The 19406-nt window shown below is 42.0% G+C and overlaps 3 protein-coding genes across 3 annotated transcripts in view; 1 reads left to right on the top strand and 2 right to left on the bottom strand.

Moving 5' to 3' along the window:
• Positions 1-147: 147 nt before the first annotated feature.
• ubap1lb (ubiquitin associated protein 1-like b) lies at positions 148-8863 on the bottom strand. Its single transcript, XM_017419590.3, has 6 exons — positions 8150-8863; positions 5351-5471; positions 3680-4276; positions 1944-2129; positions 405-506; positions 148-312 (listed from the first exon to the last, which is right to left on the bottom strand). Exons 2-6 carry the CDS (start codon positions 5456-5458, stop codon positions 178-180), a joined length of 1128 nt encoding a protein of 375 aa, XP_017275079.1. The 5' UTR covers positions 5459-5471; positions 8150-8863; the 3' UTR covers positions 148-177.
• An 87-nt stretch (positions 8864-8950) lies between these two features.
• pdcd7 (programmed cell death 7) lies at positions 8951-13524 on the bottom strand. Its single transcript, XM_017419584.3, has 5 exons — positions 12219-13524; positions 11988-12126; positions 11149-11379; positions 10984-11071; positions 8951-9688 (listed from the first exon to the last, which is right to left on the bottom strand). The coding sequence occupies exons 1-5, from the start codon at positions 13218-13220 to the stop codon at positions 9544-9546; spliced, it is 1605 nt and encodes a 534-aa protein (XP_017275073.1). The 5' UTR covers positions 13221-13524; the 3' UTR covers positions 8951-9543.
• Positions 13525-14702: 1178 nt separating this feature from the next.
• The window catches only part of spg21 (SPG21 abhydrolase domain containing, maspardin), a 12036-nt gene continuing 7332 nt past the window's right edge, over positions 14703-19406 (top strand). Inside the window, exons 1-2 of the mRNA XM_017419593.3 lie at positions 14703-14872; positions 15023-15085. Coding sequence (XP_017275082.1) covers positions 15023-15085 — 63 coding nt within the window. The 5' untranslated portion in view covers positions 14703-14872. The remainder of the gene's footprint in view (positions 14873-15022; positions 15086-19406) is intronic.

The following is a 19406-nucleotide window of genomic DNA, read 5'->3' as shown; positions in this document are numbered from 1 at the left end:
TAAATACAAATGTTCCAAATATATTGAGCATTCTACTTTATTGCTGCTGTTCAAGTAATAAAAAGTGCTTTTACAATATCTGTTTTTTTCTTCTTTTTCCACACGCTTCAGATTTTCCTGAAGTAAATAACGGTTTAGGATGCGGTTGATCTGCAGTCATACATTTGGTGATTTTTGTCAGGCCACGCGCATCATCAGCTCCTCGAGCGCCCGTTCCCTGTGGTTTTCGTGGACCAGCAGGACTTCTTTAATGGCGTTCTGCTGGAAGCCCATCTCGTTGAACTGACTCAGCAGGTGCAGGAACTCCTCAGCCTGAACACACAGAAAGCCTGGAATTAAACTGACCTTGCCAGAGGGACAGCGTCAAGCCTTCCAGACTTGCGCTTGGTTTCTACATGCCTCACCTTCGTCTCGCAGTTCTGAAAAATCTCGAGAGCTTCTTCTACCTGAGCCATGTCGTAACCCATCTGACACAGGTGGTCACAGGCCACCAGGTAACTCAAAATCTGCAGACAGAACAACATGCTTGTTTAGAGCGATCACACGGCATCTGTTTCTTCCTCCAGATGATTTGAGAAAACAAAGCTAACAACCCAACCCAGTTTAATTTAACTCAGTATTAACTCCATACTGTCCTGCAAATTTAGTTATAATGTAAAACTAAACTAATAAAAGAATCTAAGTGGTCAGGCAGTAAAAAGTCTTTACTGTATGGGTTCAGTCATTAAACCACACTTAGTCTTACTCATGTTTAGGCATGGAGGTGTTTTTTTATTTTGCTGTTTTAGATGCCTGAGAACTGTAACTTATGATCAATTAAATACAGTACAGCTAATCTGCAGATTCTTTCCTTGAACAAACGATGGATGTTTTATAATTTTGCTACAACTGTAAGAAATACATTTAGAATTGTCCCAAAGTATGAACTCATACCATAATCTCATCAGGGCAACATTTTTTTTTCTAGTGGTTAAAAATGTGGGCAATTTTTAAAAAGATAAATTGAAAAAAAAGTATGTGTTGTTGACTATTTTCTCTGTATTTTATATAATCATTTAGTAACAAAACTTTTGAATATGTGAGCGGGTTTTTTTTCATGCTTTGTTTCTTCTGTGTGTGTCTGAATGAGCTGAGCGTTTCCCTCTGAGATAAATGCAACAGCCTTCGACACCAGTGAAACACAATCTGTGTGAGACGCAGTGACACCACAGTTTCCAGAACAACGCCACACACTCACAATAATAGAGCCTGTAAATCAGTGGTCCAAGTGACTTAGGGCAACTTTAACCAAATGCAACAACAGCAATCCTGTAACTTCTAACTCAACAACCTTTCACCTCATTTCATTTGGGCAAATATTCATGATGGAGTGCGTCTGTTTTCCTCTGTAACATTGCTGCAGCTCGTTCGAAACATTCAAATGTGATGACTGTAAGTGTTATAATGGATCGGCTTCTCTTCTTCTCAGGTGAAACTTTTTCTTCTGTTATTTTTTTTACCTACCATCTGCTTTTCCTGCTGTTTGAGTTTTACTCTGTTCTGAGCAAAGGGGAGATCATGTCATGGGAAAACGCATAATGCAGAACAAGCTGTGGAAGTCTGGGCTCTATTTTTACTCTGACTCAAAGTAGCTCAGTGTTCTGTATTTGTGTTTCATCCCCAGGCCCACCCACAGCGCAGCTCTGTGGTGTTTTTTTTTTCTTGCTATTTTTAGACCATCTGTTTTTTATTTGAATTCTCACGAGTGATAATAAAAAAAGATAAATGCAATTAATTCCTGGCATTACAATGGTAACCACTATTATTGTTAGTAAAAGTGGAAAATACAAACAGCAGACATAGAGTTTTATGCAAAAGCTTCAGGCTGATGTGGCAACTACAACAGCTTTGTCCAACCAAAGTCTGTCTCCTGCAACATGAACTGTGTTGGATCTGACTCCGACCTGATCTGGGGTCTGTGGCCCTGTCCTCTGCAGGGCGATGATAGCAGTATGGAGAGGGTAGCCTCGGGCAGTGATGGCCCCCAGCAGCTCCCTCTCCTCTTGGCTCAGAGCAGACAGGAGCTCTGCAGAGGAGTCCACAGCAGAGCTGGTATGGGGGGTTCTGCTGGAGTCTGGCCTCTGAGGCGTCTAAGAGACAGCAGAAAGAGTACAGGGTGAAATAATGGAGAAAAAAACAATAAAACAGAAATAGCAGAGTCAGGCACTTTAATGTGATCTTAATGGATGAGATTCTGACAGCAGGCTGGAGTCAAACATTCTGCCTTGCTGAGAAACACAGAGGACTCGTGCTTTCTAATCCCCATCAGCCATTTTTAACCTGCCTGACTTTATGCTGCTTATTTTTAGACCCTAAATCCCTGAAAGCATTTTGGAAATGTGAAGTGAAAGAATTGATCTGCTCTTTCAGATAACAGGGCTGGCATTCATGCAAGAATTACAGGGCACTTGAAGATGTGTGCCCTCGGTGGTTAAATCTGTACCTGCCGGTCTATAAATACACTCAGAGGGTTGTGAGTTGTGCTGATGGTATTCTCAGGGATCCTGAGTGGTGCTGCTTAGACGCGTGGATTTACTGCGAAGCTCAGGAGAAGGTAAATCCCCGAGCTTTAGCGTGTCCTCATGGTAACTACAGAGAAACGCAGGTCTTTCACCCATGGGTGACGTGGACGGCATAACAAAGGCCTTTTAAAGCGTGGAGTCATTCTGTTACTAATTCTGCTTCAGATCCTTTTTTGATATTAAATTAAAACAAGATGGTTGCTGAAAAAAGAGAAAGCTGTGATTGTGTTTTTATATGCAGATATTGTGATTAACTGGCTGGCAAGTGCTAAACTTATTCTGACAAGTTGTAATGTTAGTGATGCCTAAATGAAGCTTTCCTAATGTTCAGCACCATCTGCTGGTTTGTTTTAAACATTTCAGAACTTGTGCACAACGTGTGGAAGCTTTTTGTGCTCCAGTGTTTAAAAATTTGCTTTAATTTAATATCTTAATTGTTATTAAATTGTAAAGCATTTTTAACAATCCAAATGTATTTTTGTATTCCAGTCACCGAACCTTTACCATGTTTTATTTAAAGCTGCATTTTAGTCATAAATACGATTTCAAAGATTTGCCACACAGCCAGAAGTCTTCACAACAACGAGGCTGTGATCCTGTTTATATTACCAAAGTCAAATACAGGTTAAAATGACCTTTAACCTTCTTCTGATTGGATTTTACCTTATTGAGTTTTTACCCTTCTTTACTTTGCCAGAAAAAATGTCAGTCATTTTTTATAACTTTGTTTATGAAAAAACCTGGTTTGAAAAGTCCCTGTTAGTGCATCACTGTAATTCACTCTTACCATCAATGACAATTGCTACATATAATTTCATAATAATACATCAGGCTTTACTCAAATCAAGATTGTTTCTTAATATGTTATTATTTACTTAAACAGTTTTGTAAAAATAAGACTGGATAAATGTATTTAATTCTGTTGAGAGATTATATACCATTTTGAATTTTGTGTTTTTCTGTTCACTCTTACTGTGTTTAACTGAATTCATATCCAAATATAACTAAAATTTCAATAAACAAATTCAGCATCATATTCATAGAAAATTCCCTCATCTGGGTTAAACAGCCTGAATATCCATCATCTTCTTCAAATGTGTCCCATGCTGATATCTTACCATATCACCTGGGTTTTGGTTGCTGATGATTGGGTGGACTGTGTTGGCTCTGATGTTGGTGGCTCTACGTGAGGAGAGGCTCTCTGAGTTGGACTCCTGCTGTGTGGTCCGGTCCATCGCTGAAAGGGAACACTGCCGCAGGTTCTTCCTGCGCTGGTGGGGCAGGCTGCTCAGACAGGACAGGGGACTCAGAAGGTCAGGGACAAAAGCTTTCTGTGCTTTCCTCTGACCACTCTGACATGGAACGGCGGTGCAAGCCTTCACCGGGCTGGCTTTCTCTGACCCATCCGTCTTGACTTTCTGTGTGGTATTCTCTCCTTCGTCCTCAGAGTCCGAGATGGTGACCTTGGTGCGAAGGACAGCAGGGTTCAGGCTGTTGGAGCGCTGTCGGGGGTTGGGCTCCCAGAAGTCAGAGCTGTGGCGGCTAGCCAGGCGGCTCTGCTGCGGGCTGCTGAACATCATCCAGTACGGTGGACAGGATGCCGAAAGTCCTGATGAGGATGATGATGAGGAGGAGGTGGAGGGCTGAGGTCGCTGATGGTTGGTGAAGCCGTTCTGTAGTCCAGTTAGCACCCAGTGCTCCAAGCTGAATTCATACTGTCACATGAACAAACATCAATGTCAAAAGGACCATTCTGTCATCTGGCATTTTTCATTTCAAAGTGCCTCAATGAAGGACAATTATGTTTCCTAAAACAAGAACAGAGGACCAGTTGCCTTCTGTTCAAGCACTCCAGATTCCCCTGTCTTGGATGACTGACTGTCTAGACCAACATTCTCTTCTGTCATCACTTTCACTATTTAGCTAAAACAAAAGCATGCAGGAATATCAAAATGAGTCTGTTCATATACTGCTCTAGAGTGAAACTACAATAAAAACACATTTAAAAATAAGAAATATCTAAACTGCATTATGATTTTGTTGAAAAATGAACATGATCCTATTCATGCAGAGAAATTAGGTCTTTAAAATGTTCTGATGGTTTTTTTCTATTTCCCATTAATTGGGCAGTCTAAACATACAGTAGAAAAAAAAGAAAAAAGACTCAATGTCTGTTTTAAAACAGTTTCCATTTAGATCTCACCAAGAGACCGCAAAAACCCTCCATACTCTGGGTGATTCTTTTTATGTTGCAGCTGGGTCATCATCCAGTCTGAGGTGATAAACAAAAGAACTGGACCACGAAGCAAATGAAAAATGTGTTGAAGTTCATGTGGATGTGCTATGAATTTTTTGAGGTTATGGTTGCTCTAAATGGTAAATAAATCTGCTCTGAGATCAGCCCCAATCTGATAATGTGATTCCTTCCTGAGAACTTCTCTCTGATTCACCAAGCCGAGACCACTCTGACTGCTGTCTACTACAGGTAAGACACTGACCATTGATAACAATTCCACAGAACCCCAAACTATCCCCTGAAGGCATCACTGCTGATATAATAACAATGCATGTAAAGAGCACAGCTTTTACAGGTGCAGACACTATCTTGATCTTTCTATTTATCTCGAATACGTTTAAAAAACATTTAGTAAAAGTTGTGATTTTTCAGTAAGAGCTGTGGTAATGAGCAGAACAGCAGCATATAAAACAGATTTTCTTGCTTGTAAAAGAGTCATAAGAAAACACAGGAGAAGTCCTCACAGTCCACACATGGAGGAGAACTCACTCACCTCTGTCTCCTGCAGTATGGAGAGGTAGTTCGGCACGGTAACTCTGACATCATCTTTGACTTCCTGTAAGGCAGGAACCTGAGGCATCTTCAGAGGGACTCCAGCCATTCTGCTCAGTCCACTGAGGGACACATGGACAAGGTAATACTTAGGAGGATTGGACACACGCTTTACCACTGAAACTAAAAAATTGTGACTGCAATTAAGCTGTAATGTTGAAATGTACAGGTACCTGCTCTTACTACATCATCACTCACCAACTTGAACTTTTTAGACTTTTATTGCAAAGTTTTATGACACTATAGTGGAGGCTTGATTGAAAAAGAACATTACATAACCCCACAAGTACTGCGTCTGCTATTCAACAAAATTAGTTGGAAAGACCTGATTAATGGCTGTTGTCAAAATCACAATCACGCATCTCTTTACGGTCGCTCTAATCAGTGGTAATTTATTCAGATCCGGTAGAAATAAAAAGTGGACTCTTAAACCAAAACTGTAACTACAGTTTTTATCTTTTCTAATAACCCAATTTTTTTGAGACATGAGCTTCGCTAATGAAAAACAATAATCTTCACTGACGAGGTTCAAAGCGTTCAGCAGCCAGCAGATGAGTTTTAAGGGAACCCATATCACGTTGTATTTGTCTAACTGAACACTGCTGGTTTCTAGTGGAACAGGATCTGAACTGTGTGTTGGTCATGTCATGGAGCTATGCTTTGTTTTCGCTCCGTCGCAGTGGTGTCCAATCCTGATCCTCGAGGGCCACTGTCCTGCTTGTTTTCATTGGTTCCCTGCTCTTCAGCAGGTCTTCGAGTTTTACAGAAGCCTGTTAATCACTCAGTCATTCAAAGCAGAGAAACACTTAAAACCTAAAACCTGCAGGATGGTGGCCCTACAGGACCAGGACTGGACATCACTGCTCTGTAACAAAAAGCTTTATCAGTGTAACAATGCTCAACAACACTACCGGCTATTAACAAAAGGAAATATGTTCAGGAACTAAATTAACCATTTATTACAACAATTTTATCAGCATTATCATTTTTCAGATAGGTTTTTTTTATTACTACAGTATTCAGTTTGTAAATGAAATAGTTGTGTGTTTAGTTTGATCTATGATTTTGTAAAAAAATCTTCCAAAAGCCATTCCATATTTTCGATTAAGATTATATAAAGTCGACGCAGCTAACAGGGTAAACAAAGAGGCACTAACTGAGTTAGGTCAATTTCACTGCTTCTGCTCACTGTGTGTGTGTGTTTGTGTGTTGGGTGGAGGTGCATGTGTGCGTGTGACTGTTCTCACTTAAGAGCTTGATCATCAGAAGATCCAGTACTGTGTGAATAAGCACTGTGTGTTAGTGTCAGAGATCATCTGAATGCAGAATCAGCAGAGTGATGCTGTGGGAGCATATTGATTATTATTTCTTTTTTCTTAACAAAGGTCAAATGTTTCCTTCTTTTAGTCTATCTTCATTTCTTAAGCAACTAAATGTTTACAGTGTGAGTGAGAGCCTCCGTTAGATAAGGCACCAAATGTAAGGTTTGGTTTCAAAGTTTTGGCTGAAGTTTTTTTTAATAATTAGGTCACATTTAAGATCAAACTGTACCTAAAATAACCCAAAGTTCCACCATTTTCATTATCTTTATCTCCAGCATCATTTGACCAAATGTCTAGATGTTTAATCTAAATTTTAATGCTAATTTAAGTGACCTAAACATTCAAAGCATGTCAGCTATAACGTTTTAACCCAACTTTTACTTTTGGCTCTCCGCAGCGTTATCCTCTTTGTTTCGACTAAAGGAGCTCAGGTGCTAGCAGACACCATCACAGACGGCGCGTGCCCCACTCAGTGCACGAGCCCAGAAAGAAAGGCCGAACTCTAAATCAGATTTACTTCCCCAGAAATCCTGTCTGCCTTCACCACAGCGTTTCTTCTGTATCTGTACGACACAGTGAAGAGTGACTCGTGTGCAGGTAAAATAAACCAGAGCAGCGCGCGTGAGTTTGCGCTCTCCTGTCAGAAGTAATGTGGCTATAAACACGGCAATTAAAAGCAACGAGACCTGGGTTTCCTCAGGTTGCGGAGCGAACAGATGGTCCCTGTCAAGACACTTAAAGTGATGCGTCTGAGTGCGAGTAAAGATGTTCGGTGACGTCAGGACAGCTTGCTCAGCCTCTACTCCTTCTGTCCACTCCAAATTAATCAGATATTAGCTGAAAGACTAAAACTCAGGGCAGACAGATGGTGCAGGACTTCCAGTAGCACAAGAAGACAGATGCTTCTTAATCTTATCGAGTTTCTGACGTTCATTTGCATTCGAATGCTGCTGGGAAAACAACATTAAAGTCAAAGCAGGGAAAGAGTTTACTTATAGTAATGTAAAAAGATTTTACACCACTCATCATTTCTACATATTCAGCTTCCAAGGGCATGCTTTAAGTTGATTCAAAGAGCTCCTCAGCAATAATTTGCAGGCTTTCTGGAGATCTTTTGAAGTTTTTCTTAGGACTTTGGTTGCTTTTTCACTCAGTCCAGAATTCTAAGAGGTTATATATATATATATATATATATATGTGTGAAGCTACTTCACACTGAATTCTGAATCACTGAGACATAACGAAGGCGCCCAACTTCAGGGATGAAACTGTTTATCTACACAAAATATATCAAGCAGTTTGTACTGTCTGTCACGAAAACCCATCACTCGTTCCCTGTTTGCTAAGAAAGTTTGGCTCTTCGGAAGCAAGATACAAAGCAATAAATTCAGGAGACAGATGATAAAATGCTTCTTTACCTTGTTAATGTTTGCCTTTAGGTCGAACGCACTCGTCTGTCTGTAGTTTCTGAATATTTCGGTACATAAGAACAGCGTGAGAGCTTTAGAATCAGAGGTCTTACCCGTGGGTTGTCTGTGCTGCCGGCGGTGTGTGTGTGTGTGTGTGTGAAACAGACTGAAGCGTCACTCGGCAGGTTCAGTCAGAGAGCCACCTGGATCACTAATCCACTAACCTTCATTAACCGCGTCAGCTGCCCACACACACACACCAGTTGTCACAGAGGAACTTGAGAAAAAACAACGGTTGAATAAAGCAGTCTCTAAAGCTCTACAGTTTTCCATTCAGCATCAAGACAGCATCTGGTTGGTAAAGCTTCAAAAAGATTTTCAACACCCTTAAAAACCCCACTTCCACAGAAACTCCATTCAAAAGAACAGCAGGTTGTATTAATGGAAGGTGAAGAATATAAAAATCATTAGCCCATAAAGGTTTCTTCAGTGTGATTTTTACAGTCTGGGATGTCATTAGGAGATAATTGAACGAGTGGAGCTTCTGTTTGAGGCTGAACTCCGGAGCAGATGATCTAAGAGAGCCTCCTACGTGACACCAGAAACAAACTAACTAAAACTACATGCATTTTAGCAATTTAAAAACATCCAGGGGAAAAACAGGACATTTCAGCTTATTAAAAGACTAAAAACTGAAACTTTTCTGTACCTAAATGGTCAAATTACATTTTTTTTCATGAAAAAAAACATGAAAGTATACAAACTTGATCAGTTTCAGAGTAAACCTAATGTTATATGTCACATCACACACCAACTAAATATCAGCCACTTCCAAAGGTTAACGACCTTCTATTTGCTAACAAACTGCATATTTATTATATTTCTTTATTAGGTAGGACAAATATAAAAAGGTCTACTTCTTCTAGATTTTTTGCTTGATTTTCATGACATTTTAACACTAGAGTACAGAATTTTAAGTTTATAATTATTGTAATAATTTACCATTATTTCATCATCTAAAAGAAAGAGGAACTGTACCACCACTTAATTTTGTTTTTTTTTTAAATTTTATATTCATTCACAGAATGAGAACAAAATAAACATTTGAGAAAATAAACTTTCCTGAAGTAAAAAAAACAACATATACAAACATTTCATGACGTAGCTGCGCCATTACACCCCAAACAGGAAAAGGCGCCAAAGGTAAGTTTATTACCTGCTTTTCTCATGAAAATGTATTTTTCCAACAATAAGTTATTTGTTACAAATTCAGAGATTTAATCCACAGTAAGGAAAGAAGTGTCCTCCTCAGTCTTTGTGTGTTCAGTAGATAGAAATCCAGTAACAGTTCAGTTCAGTTTTATCTGTTATCTCCCAGGCTGTGATTAGCAGAACAAGAAGAGTCAGAGGTTGTCACCGTCAGAGTCGGCAGCCTGCAGGGCAGAGGCCCAGGCCTGGTCCGAGGGGGGGTCAGGCAGGATCCAGCCCTGAGGAACTGAGGAACCACCAGGATGATCTGCTGTGACCAGAAACATGTCCCACTCTCTCCTGAAAGGAACCACAGATACACACCATTACAAACCGACAGCATCCAGAAGCCGTTTCAGGATTCTGCTTTACTTCAGCTGCAATCTCTGACACTAAAGTTGAGCTTCCATCCATCTGTAACTGAACCTCAAAAGCCTGAACTGAATGTCTGTTTCCATCTTCTGCTGTGAACAGATGAGTAACTCCAGTTGGTTCTGTGTACTAAAACAACTGAATGAACTCAATTTCTGCACTGAAAAGGGCACCGACACACATTTTAAAACATGATGGAAACACTGTTGATAATTGCTTACTGACAAAAAGAGTTAAGCACGTATGGGACAGCGAGCCTGTTGTCAAACTGGTGCCAGTTTTCAAGACACAATGCAGGATGACACGAGGGGTTGGAAAAAGTTCGATACTTTGATGGCCGATGCAAATGCCAAGGGGTTCTGTAATGCTTGGCGCACAATTCAGCAACCCCTCCTCAGTGTGGTCTATCTTTGGTGACCAGAACCTTTACAACATGGCCTCACATACCCACTGGTTCCAACGCTGAGCCACTGTGACATCTGTACAACCACCCGGCCTCACACAGACCCACATTGTGGGCTCCTGTATGCAAACACTGTCAGGTGCTGGTATCGTTCTACTGCATCCTTTGTGCCTGGTGACACAAACTGTGAGTGACTCACTGTTTTAACTGACTGTGAAATGCTCAGGCAACTGCCTGATAACACTATCACTCCACTTGTGATATCACCACTTAAATCTTCTGATGCCCTTTCCAGACGTGCAGCTCCTTGCAAATCCAATAATTTGCATACATACAGAAAGAAAACAAAGGAAACCCTTTAATATCCTCTGGACTTTAACTCAATTATTCAAGTGGGTCTCTTAGGTTTATACTTTACTTCCAGGACCTACCCTCTGGTTGGACAGTTTCTTTTCTGAGGTCATCAGTCAATCAGTAAAAAGTCAAACATCTGTACTTTTTTCGTCAGATACAGTTTGCGAACCCAGCGTCACGTTTTACAGTTTTATGCAAGATTCTATGAGGAAATGTCTACTGGTCTCTCTGTATTTTTGCAAAGTTTTATTGAAACTTTAGAGATTTTTTTAAGAGAGAAGACTGATTTGAGCCGACTCTCTGCTCTGCCCTGTTGTTGCAGCACTTTAATTTGTAGCTGCTTTTAAGAGCTGTACTGATAAACTCCATTCACCTTGTATCTTATCTTTATTTGTGTGTGTGCATTTTCTAAACTGTTCCAACTTTTTTCTGATTTGTCGTTAAGGAATGCGGCTGAAAGACAAACCTGATTTGTATCAAAGCCTGCAGGGACCGGTCCGCCTGGCTGTAATACTCAACGAAGGGCTGCAGAAAACAATCAGCCAGGAGCTCGTCTGCCGAACAAACAGGATAACAATGAAGAGCGGTCCTGTAGGACACCGTCTAACAGCCGTGTTGGACCATCCGTTACCTCCGAACAGCATGGAGTCCACCTTGCGTTTCCTCTCCAGCTGTCTTTCTCTCTCCTTCTTCACTCGTCTCTCCCGCTCCCTCTTCCTCTCCTCTTCCTGCTCTCCTTCCAGCATCACCATCAGCGCTTTCTCCTCTGCCGAGTAGAGCGTCGTCCTGTTCTTTATCACACACCTCAGCTGCTCCAGTCTGCTGCTGAACGCCTCGTCGCACTGCTGCTCAGTGACGATACCTTAATCACACACACACATACACAAGATACACTCAGATCGTCACACAAAAATGCTCTAAATCCTGCACCTCTTTTATGAGTCTGATAAACCTGCTATTAAAACCCTGCCAGAGTTAACAAGAATTTGCAAAATAATAAAAACAAGGTTTGAAGCACAATAATAATTTCCCAGCAGATGTGTTGAAAAACTGGAGATGGTCTGACTAACTTTACTCCTCAAATAACCGACCTTTGATGAACCAGATCATTACACTCACTACTATTTTTCAGACTTATGCTTTTGCTCTAAATTACCCCCTCTCCCAAATGTTTTGGAAGGTATTGCAGGCCTGAAATGCAGGGATGGATGAATATTAACAGTCAGTGAGACAAAATTTAAAATATGTTCGCTTTAGACTTCCTGTCTGCAAGAAAATAAAAGCTAAACTTAATGAAGGAATTGATTTTTGTTAGCTTTGCTTTGTATTTAAACCAACCATACTCTCTTCTGATTAGAGACTGTAAATAAAGCAAAGTTTAGAGTGACATGGCAGCCATTTAATGCGTGAAAGAAACAGGAATTGTCTGTTTTTGACACGAAGCCTGCTGTGTTTTGTAAAAAGTCTCACCTTTCCTGGACGCTGCCTCTTTCCTGAGCTTCCGCAGCTTCTCCAGAGACCTCAGGATGTCCTGCATCCTCTTCACATCTGCCTGCTTCTTCCTCACCTCACACAGAACAGCATCAGCAGCCAGCTTCACCTCCCGCTCCTGAGACCCAAACACGTGTTTTGAGATTTCTCGTGGCTGCCTTTTTTTTTTGTTTTTTGCACACTCAGAAAGGGATGTTCGTGCACTCTTACCTTTTTCTTCTCCTCCACTTGCTGTATTTGTCTCAGCCTCCATTTATCTATGGCAGCCTCCTTCTCTGAGCAGCGTTCCTCGGCCTGTATCCTCTCCATCTGCAGTGCCTTCCTGGCCCTCAGGCGCCGGGCCTTTCTCTGTGCAGCCCGAGACACTTTGACCTTCAGCTGACGTAAACACTCGGTGTCACTGAGCAGCTTCAGTTTGTCCTGCAGCTCCTCCTTCACGTGCAAAGCCCTCAGGTAGGAGTCTGCCCACATGGCGTCGTCGTGCAGGTTGTGTTTCAGACTGTGACAGAACTCTTCCAGCCGTGAGGCCAGCTCAGCCGACCCGTACAGGGTCTCTCTGAGGGCGGGGACAGAGATGAGCTTTGGCCGCTCTTGTTGCCTCCTCTGCGGGCTCCCGGTTGTCGTTCCTCTGCTCTGTAAAAACCAAGCCAGCCACTGCTCGTCCTGCCTCCTCTGCGCGGCCCCCTCATCCTCCGGGTGTGAACTGCTGTCCCGGTCCTGGGGTGGACACGGGGGGCCCCAGTAATAGCCTCCCCCCTCGCCGTGGTGGTCCTGACGCTGTCTCAGGCCGCGGTCCGACTCCGACGTACCGTCGTACCGTGGGGGAGCGACAGAACCGAGCTGTGGGGAGAAACCCTGAAACGCAGAGACTCCGGAGCTGCCGTACGGGTTGACCGGGCCGGGGGGCGCCATTCCCGGGAAGTGTCCCGGTGAAGACAAGTCCAAGGGAGGCGGAGGGACAGAGGGATCAAACCCATACTGATTTGGATACCCGGGTCCACCGAAAGCCGCTCCTCCAGAAGGAGGCGGGGGGAAGTCGTACCTGAGTCCGTACGGTTGGCCGTCGAAAGCTGGTGGAGGTGTCCACGATGGGGCGCTGGGGTCTGGCTGTGGCAGACCCCGCTGCTCGGCGCTGTACTGTGTCTGCAGGTAGCCTCCATTATACGGAGGCTGGAAACTTTCTGACTGACCGTGCTGAAATGGATTATCCATGTTGTGGGAACCAACTCATTGAATGAATGAGGGAAACACTTAGAAAGAACGATACAGCTAATGTATTTAGCTACTTGACTCAGCTGTGTTCATACGACCTTCTTCTTCTTCTTCGTTTTTTACAACACCAGTTCAAGCTGCATTCCTCCACCTACTGCACCGGAGTATGCAGAACATATACTAATGTACTGAAATAATAACAAAAATATATATTCTTTAAAAAAAACTTCTAAGAAAACAAGTACTTCATGCGTTTCCTGAACGCCATCGCCATGTTTTTTCTTCTTCTTGTTCTTCAATTTGGAGTGCACACACATTTGGGTGTACTGCTGCCCCCTACAGGTGAAAGGATAAAGCTCTGTTTTTTTTACAGGGAACCTGTATTATAGAAAAGTAGTCGTATGTGTTCCTGTGTTGACAGCATTGTTTTTATTGAAAAAACTAAAACTTTATATCTGATTGGCTTTTAAATTTGCATTACAGCACCAGAGAGTTGAAAGAGGCAATGCTGCTAATTTTTGGAACAAGGTTTGAGCGATCAAATAATCATAAAGCTTTGAGATTGCATCTCCTGGCTCTTTTATAATGCTATTTATGGCTTCAGGAAGTTAAGCTTTCGAAAAAAAAAAACAACAACAACAAAAAAACAAGCAATGTCTAAGAACGCAAACCTCTTTGAGTGTCCAGATTTGTCATGCTGTATAGCATGTGTACTTTAAAAAAAATGACAGTATATGTAAAAGGCAAGATAAGTACAGCAGGACAAAAAACAAACTACAGAAAAAGAACAAAGACTAAAATTGATATGCCAACCTGTTCTTTCAGGTCACAACATCGGCATTTACTGCGGATGTCAAATCAATATGTGCCAGACACTTAAAAAATAAAAAATAAAAGCTAAAGTGGAGATTCAGAAAGGAAAATAAAACATTAGGAGCGTTTTAAGGCAAATTTTTACTCTCAGTTGAGTAAATCAAGGGGGACAAAAAAAAATAATAGAAAAACAAACTTTTGATTTTTGTTAATTATTATGTTTGTGAATTTAAAGTCAAATTTGTAATCATAGCTGAATCCCACCACTGAGCAGGGATAAATGCTGCTCAGACTTAAGTTGTGTAAGAAATGAAAAAAATAGCTTAAAACCGAAAATAACATAGTTTCTTGTAAGAAACTCCGCTCCGAGTTTTCCATTTCAACTTTCACATTTTTATATCAATTTAAACGAGTCACCTCGTGTAAATATTAGTTATTGGGTATATAAAACAATAAACAAAGTACCAGTAGCGCTGTGTGCTTAATTTATTTAATTTAAATAGTGCTATAATTAACTCAATGACTATTAAAAAGTTTGTTTTTATAGCAAAGTAAGGAAATATTTTTAAGACATGACTGGCGTGCTCTCTATTCTGATTTTCCGATTTCGTGATACACCTAAATGCAACCTTGGGTGCGCGCGCGTTGTTGCGCGTACCTAGGCAGAAGCTTTGCGGAAGTGTGTGTAACATAAGTCATATGACCGAGCAACTAGCAGCCGTAAAAAAAATGTTATCCCGAGATGGATAAACGTTTTCGGACACGGTGACCAAACATCCCCGCCCCCCGCCCCTCTCAGCAGCACGGCAGCGGCGGCCTGAAAGTCGTGCTCCGACAGGGTGAGTTCGCGTTGCTCCTGGTTACCAGCTGCTCCCCGAAAAGTTGTTAGCTGCTCGGCTAACAACGGAGCGGCTAGCTAAAGCGGCGAGGAGAGGAGTGTCGCGCTTCCGATTCTCCTGGACGTGACCGTTCGTCTCTTGTGTCCGCAGATGGAGGAGATAAAAGTGTCACCTGACTATAACTGGTTCAGAAGCACGGTGCCCCTGAAGAGAGTAAGTACCTCGTCGCGTATCTGACGATCGCTTGACTTCCACTGTCTGATCAGTTAAAACACTGTAAGTTAATGGCGACTCAGTTTCACCGAGTGTCCCACAAGTTGGACGACAAGATGAAAGAAAGGAGCTCGGTTGTTTTGACGTTATCAATCATCCCTTATGGATCCAGAGTTTGTTTTGCAGCGTTGCTAGGTAAATATAGTGAATCTCACATGAGCTGTCAAGTAGTGTGATTAGATATGAGCTCGATGATAATAAATGTTGGGACAGTGCGGGTTTTACTTGCAGCAGCTGATCACACAGTGCTACAAACACAACCATTTATTTACAAAGGAGTCCAGTTTGTTCAGGACTGCAATCTACTGTATGCTGCACGTCTCCAATAGTCCACACTAATATGGTATCTTTATAACCTGATCTAGCTTTACAATACATTTCTCATATAACCATTTGCTTGTGCAGTGCTTCATATGTAAATTTCCAGCTTGTGTATGCAGGGCTTTCATTCTCAATCGTACAAACATGCAGCATATTTGGGGCTGCGGTGTCTTGCTTGAGGATGCTTTATCTGGGGATCAAATCTCCAATCTTTTAATCAGAAGACGAGCTCTGTACCACTGACCCACAACCGTCTGAAGCAGGTGGGTTTTTTGAGCGACCTCAGCGTGGTCTGGTGGGTTACACCATCTCTACAGCAGCAGCCCTTGTGGGTTGTTCTCGACGTGCAGTGGTCCCTAACTATTTAGGTTTTTTAACCCACAAAAAGCGGAAACTCGTGAGCCCGACTGTTACTGGTTAGGGTGTGCAAATGACGTCTCAAGTCGTTTAACAAAGAGCCTGAAATGCTACGACTATATGCCGTTTTAACCTCTTTGTAATAGTTTAGCCTAAACATGCCAATAACAATCACTGTTAATGCTCAGACCCCACAGGACCCCCCCCCCCCATTTGGTTTTTCATGTCCGACAATGTTATCCCAACCCCAACTGTGGGACCAGCTGGTCTAAGAAAATACAGCTTGCACATAGGGAACAAAAGCAGTAATGTAAGGTTGTCCTGTTTTTGGTGAATCACAGTTTCCTTCCCATCACACAGTGAACCATTTTTAAACTGTATCCTGTCAGATGACTGGACAATAGTGAGTGCTGGCTTGCTTCACGTTTAATTCACAACGCATTTGTGTGGATGTTAATCTGTACCACCTTACTTCAAAGTTGCCGACTGACTGCATCCCATCGTAGAAACGGTATGTTCTGATATCAGTGGTCTCTTTAGTGAACTCTGCCACGCTACCGAAACAATTCAGGAATGGTTGGACGACTAAAACAACGCGTTTGAAGTCTTGAGTTTGGCCTCCTGGGTAGATACGGACAAGTTCGCTTCATGACGACCCCGCGGTGAAACTCTAAAGGACGCGTCACTGACCGGTTCGGTGCCAAACACCTCAGCAGACCTCCAGGAGACTGAGTGAAGTCAGTGCTTCGACAAGTTAAAGGATTTTGGCACCCTCTAATTTTTAGCCAAGTAGTCATTAGCAAGGTTAAAAACTTGCTGCACTCTGCCATTACACGTGCTAGTTACTTAAACCAAACATCGTGTAATAACAGGTTAAAGGGACAGCTCACATCTTAAGTGAGGTTATGTGGAAAAGTTGTGAAGAATTAGTATCTTACTTGTTATTAATCGCTCTTTGAACAATTTCAGTGTAGAGAAACTTCACAATGGTTTATTCAAATGCTGTTCCATAGACCTTTACTCCCACCGTCAGCTTCACATTACAGTTATTTATAAATAAGTGTGTGATTATTTACAAGTGCAGATTGCGCCAGTAGCAGCGAGCTGTAGGTGTTACTCCCAGCAGGAATAATATCACATTTCTGCCAAAGTAACTGTGGAAATCACAACTGACAGCCATGTAAAGGCATATATGATAGCGTTTGCATAAAGCCTGTGAATCTTTAAAAACTGGAGTTGTTTTAAGGCAACAGCAATCCCCCTTGGTCTTGACTGTGTTCGGACTAGCCGTTAGCTCGTCAGTCCAGTCGTAATTCAGTTCTGTTCCTCCAAACCGAGGCTGTTTAAAGAGCTGTATGCAACAGGCGAGATAATTCACCACTTTTCCACAGAACCGCACCTCAAAACGTCCCAAATCTTCCGCCACAGTCAGCTGATGTCAGCCGCACACCTGGAAGCGTCTGCGGCTGGACGTGAAACAGCTGCAGCACCACCACATGGAGAAACTCGGTCCTCAAATGGCTCCGACCGCCCTCCTTCCTTCTTTCTTTGCTGTTCCCAGCAGTCACATTTTGTCACGACAGACGGCTGTCAGACAGGACCAGAACAGGAAAGGCAGATACGTGTGAAGATTCCTCAGACTCTTCATCTCATTAAGTAAACCTTTCTGACTTCCTGAATTTAGCGTAATAATACCCTTCCTGTCTATTAATGTTTCCAATGAAAGCTGACCTCCAAGTTAAGAATAGTTTTTTTTTCCTTATCACAAAGATTTTTCTGTAGAATCACGTCGTGCTTTGAGTCAGAGTAAAAGCCTCCAGACTGAGTCAGAGCAGTTCAGTCGTGCAGTAATTCTTTGTTTTGGTTCTTTGCTTTCGTTCAAAGCCTGCTGGACTTTGACTTTCCCACTAACTCTGCTCCTTTTAGGGAGATCCCCCCCTGTGTATTTCCCTTAACGCAGTAATCAGCCCAGAACTCGTGCGGTAAATCTGCAAATAATAGTTCTGACTCTGGTCTCCTGTTAGCACTCGCTCACATTTGTGGGTAAAATGTTTGTGAGAGGTTTTTATTTTTGTTTTTTGAACAGTACGTTGCTGTTTGTGGCATATAGTAAATGGGCTTCATTGTGTGAAAACTCTCATAAGGGTTTTGTCTTCATAAAGTGCAGGTTTCTGTTTTTATGCCCCGTGTGAGGAGTGAGGACTCGAGACTCAAGTCAGGCTGAACATACAGTCATGTGCCACTGACACATGGGCCAGTGCCACAAACACACACACACACACACACACACACAGCTACTATCACATGTTGTATGTGCGCAGGGAACGCAGAAATCATTTTTTCCTGGAGACCTCTGATACTCGTCATTCTGACATTTTAGTTCTATTGTGAGGAATCGTCTTGTTCCAGGTCTCTATCATGGACTCCTTCTATTCAGTTATACTGAAGTTTTGTTGGATTAAAGGAATATTTTGGTCATTTTTAAGCACAGCTTTGTGGACAAGTTTTAAACGATATCTCACCTGTGTTGTAGATGGCTCCTTGAATGACTCTTGTTTGAAGAAATAAGGTTTTTGTTGATGAGCTCATGGCTAGTTTAAATGCAGCCAATAGTACTTGGTGCACAGGCTGTTCTTTAAACCCTCACGCTGCCATCAGTTTATCACAGCACGGGTATTTACATATAAGGCTTTAATTATTTACGAGCACAAACATCAGCAGCAGTAAAGAGAATTAGAGCCCGGGGTCAGACCCAGCAGGACTTTCCTAATATTCACGCCAGAATAAATGTGTAATGCAGAGTTGCTGGTGTTGTGAAGGTTGAAATAATGACATTTCTGTAAAATGCTACAGAGTTTTGAAAACGGAAGTTGTTTTAAGTTGTCCATATTTACTTTTAAAATTGTGGAACCTTCAACTATCCATTAGTAGCTCATGACTACAGTTTGAGCGGACCTGTTCTCAGAGCCAACTCTGTAGTCTCAGAACAACGCCACTCTTCAGTATTTGTAGGCATTCATCCAGATGCTATTATTTAAACTTTTACACCGTCATTTTCCACATTATAGGGTTATTCTTGCAAAACTGCTGGGAAATTCCTGCCAGATCCATTCCCGTGTCTAATTATGAAAATATGTTGGTATTTTAGACTAAATGTTGCAAAAGTGAAATATTTTCACTGTGTTCCTTTCTCCTACACTAATATACTTCTCCTCAGTGGATACAGATGTAGCCTTTGATACACTTTAGTTCTACTGAAACTATGATGGAACTTGTAGAGAGCTTCAGGACCTTTAGTTCCTAACTCAAAAACTAGTTGTAGTCATTGTTGTTAGGATGTAAGTTTTTTGTATTATGTTTTGTCTTCATATTTTAGTTCGAGTTTATTGTTTGTTATTTAGTTGTCTCTTCCCTGTGCCTCAGCCACCATTCAGTTCTCCTCAGTCACACTCTCTCTCTTCCCTTTTCTCACCCATCTACACCTGCCTCTAGCTCCATAATCATCTCACCTGTGCCCACTTCCACTAATCACCCTCTGCCTTTAATACCCGGTCACATTCTCTACTTCGCTGCTGGTTCATTG

Source organism: Kryptolebias marmoratus, linkage group LG15 (genome assembly GCF_001649575.2).
Source record: "Kryptolebias marmoratus isolate JLee-2015 linkage group LG15, ASM164957v2, whole genome shotgun sequence".
NCBI classification, from domain to species: Eukaryota; Metazoa; Chordata; class Actinopteri; order Cyprinodontiformes; family Rivulidae; genus Kryptolebias; species Kryptolebias marmoratus.
This window is presented reverse-complemented; position numbering and strand designations above follow the sequence as displayed.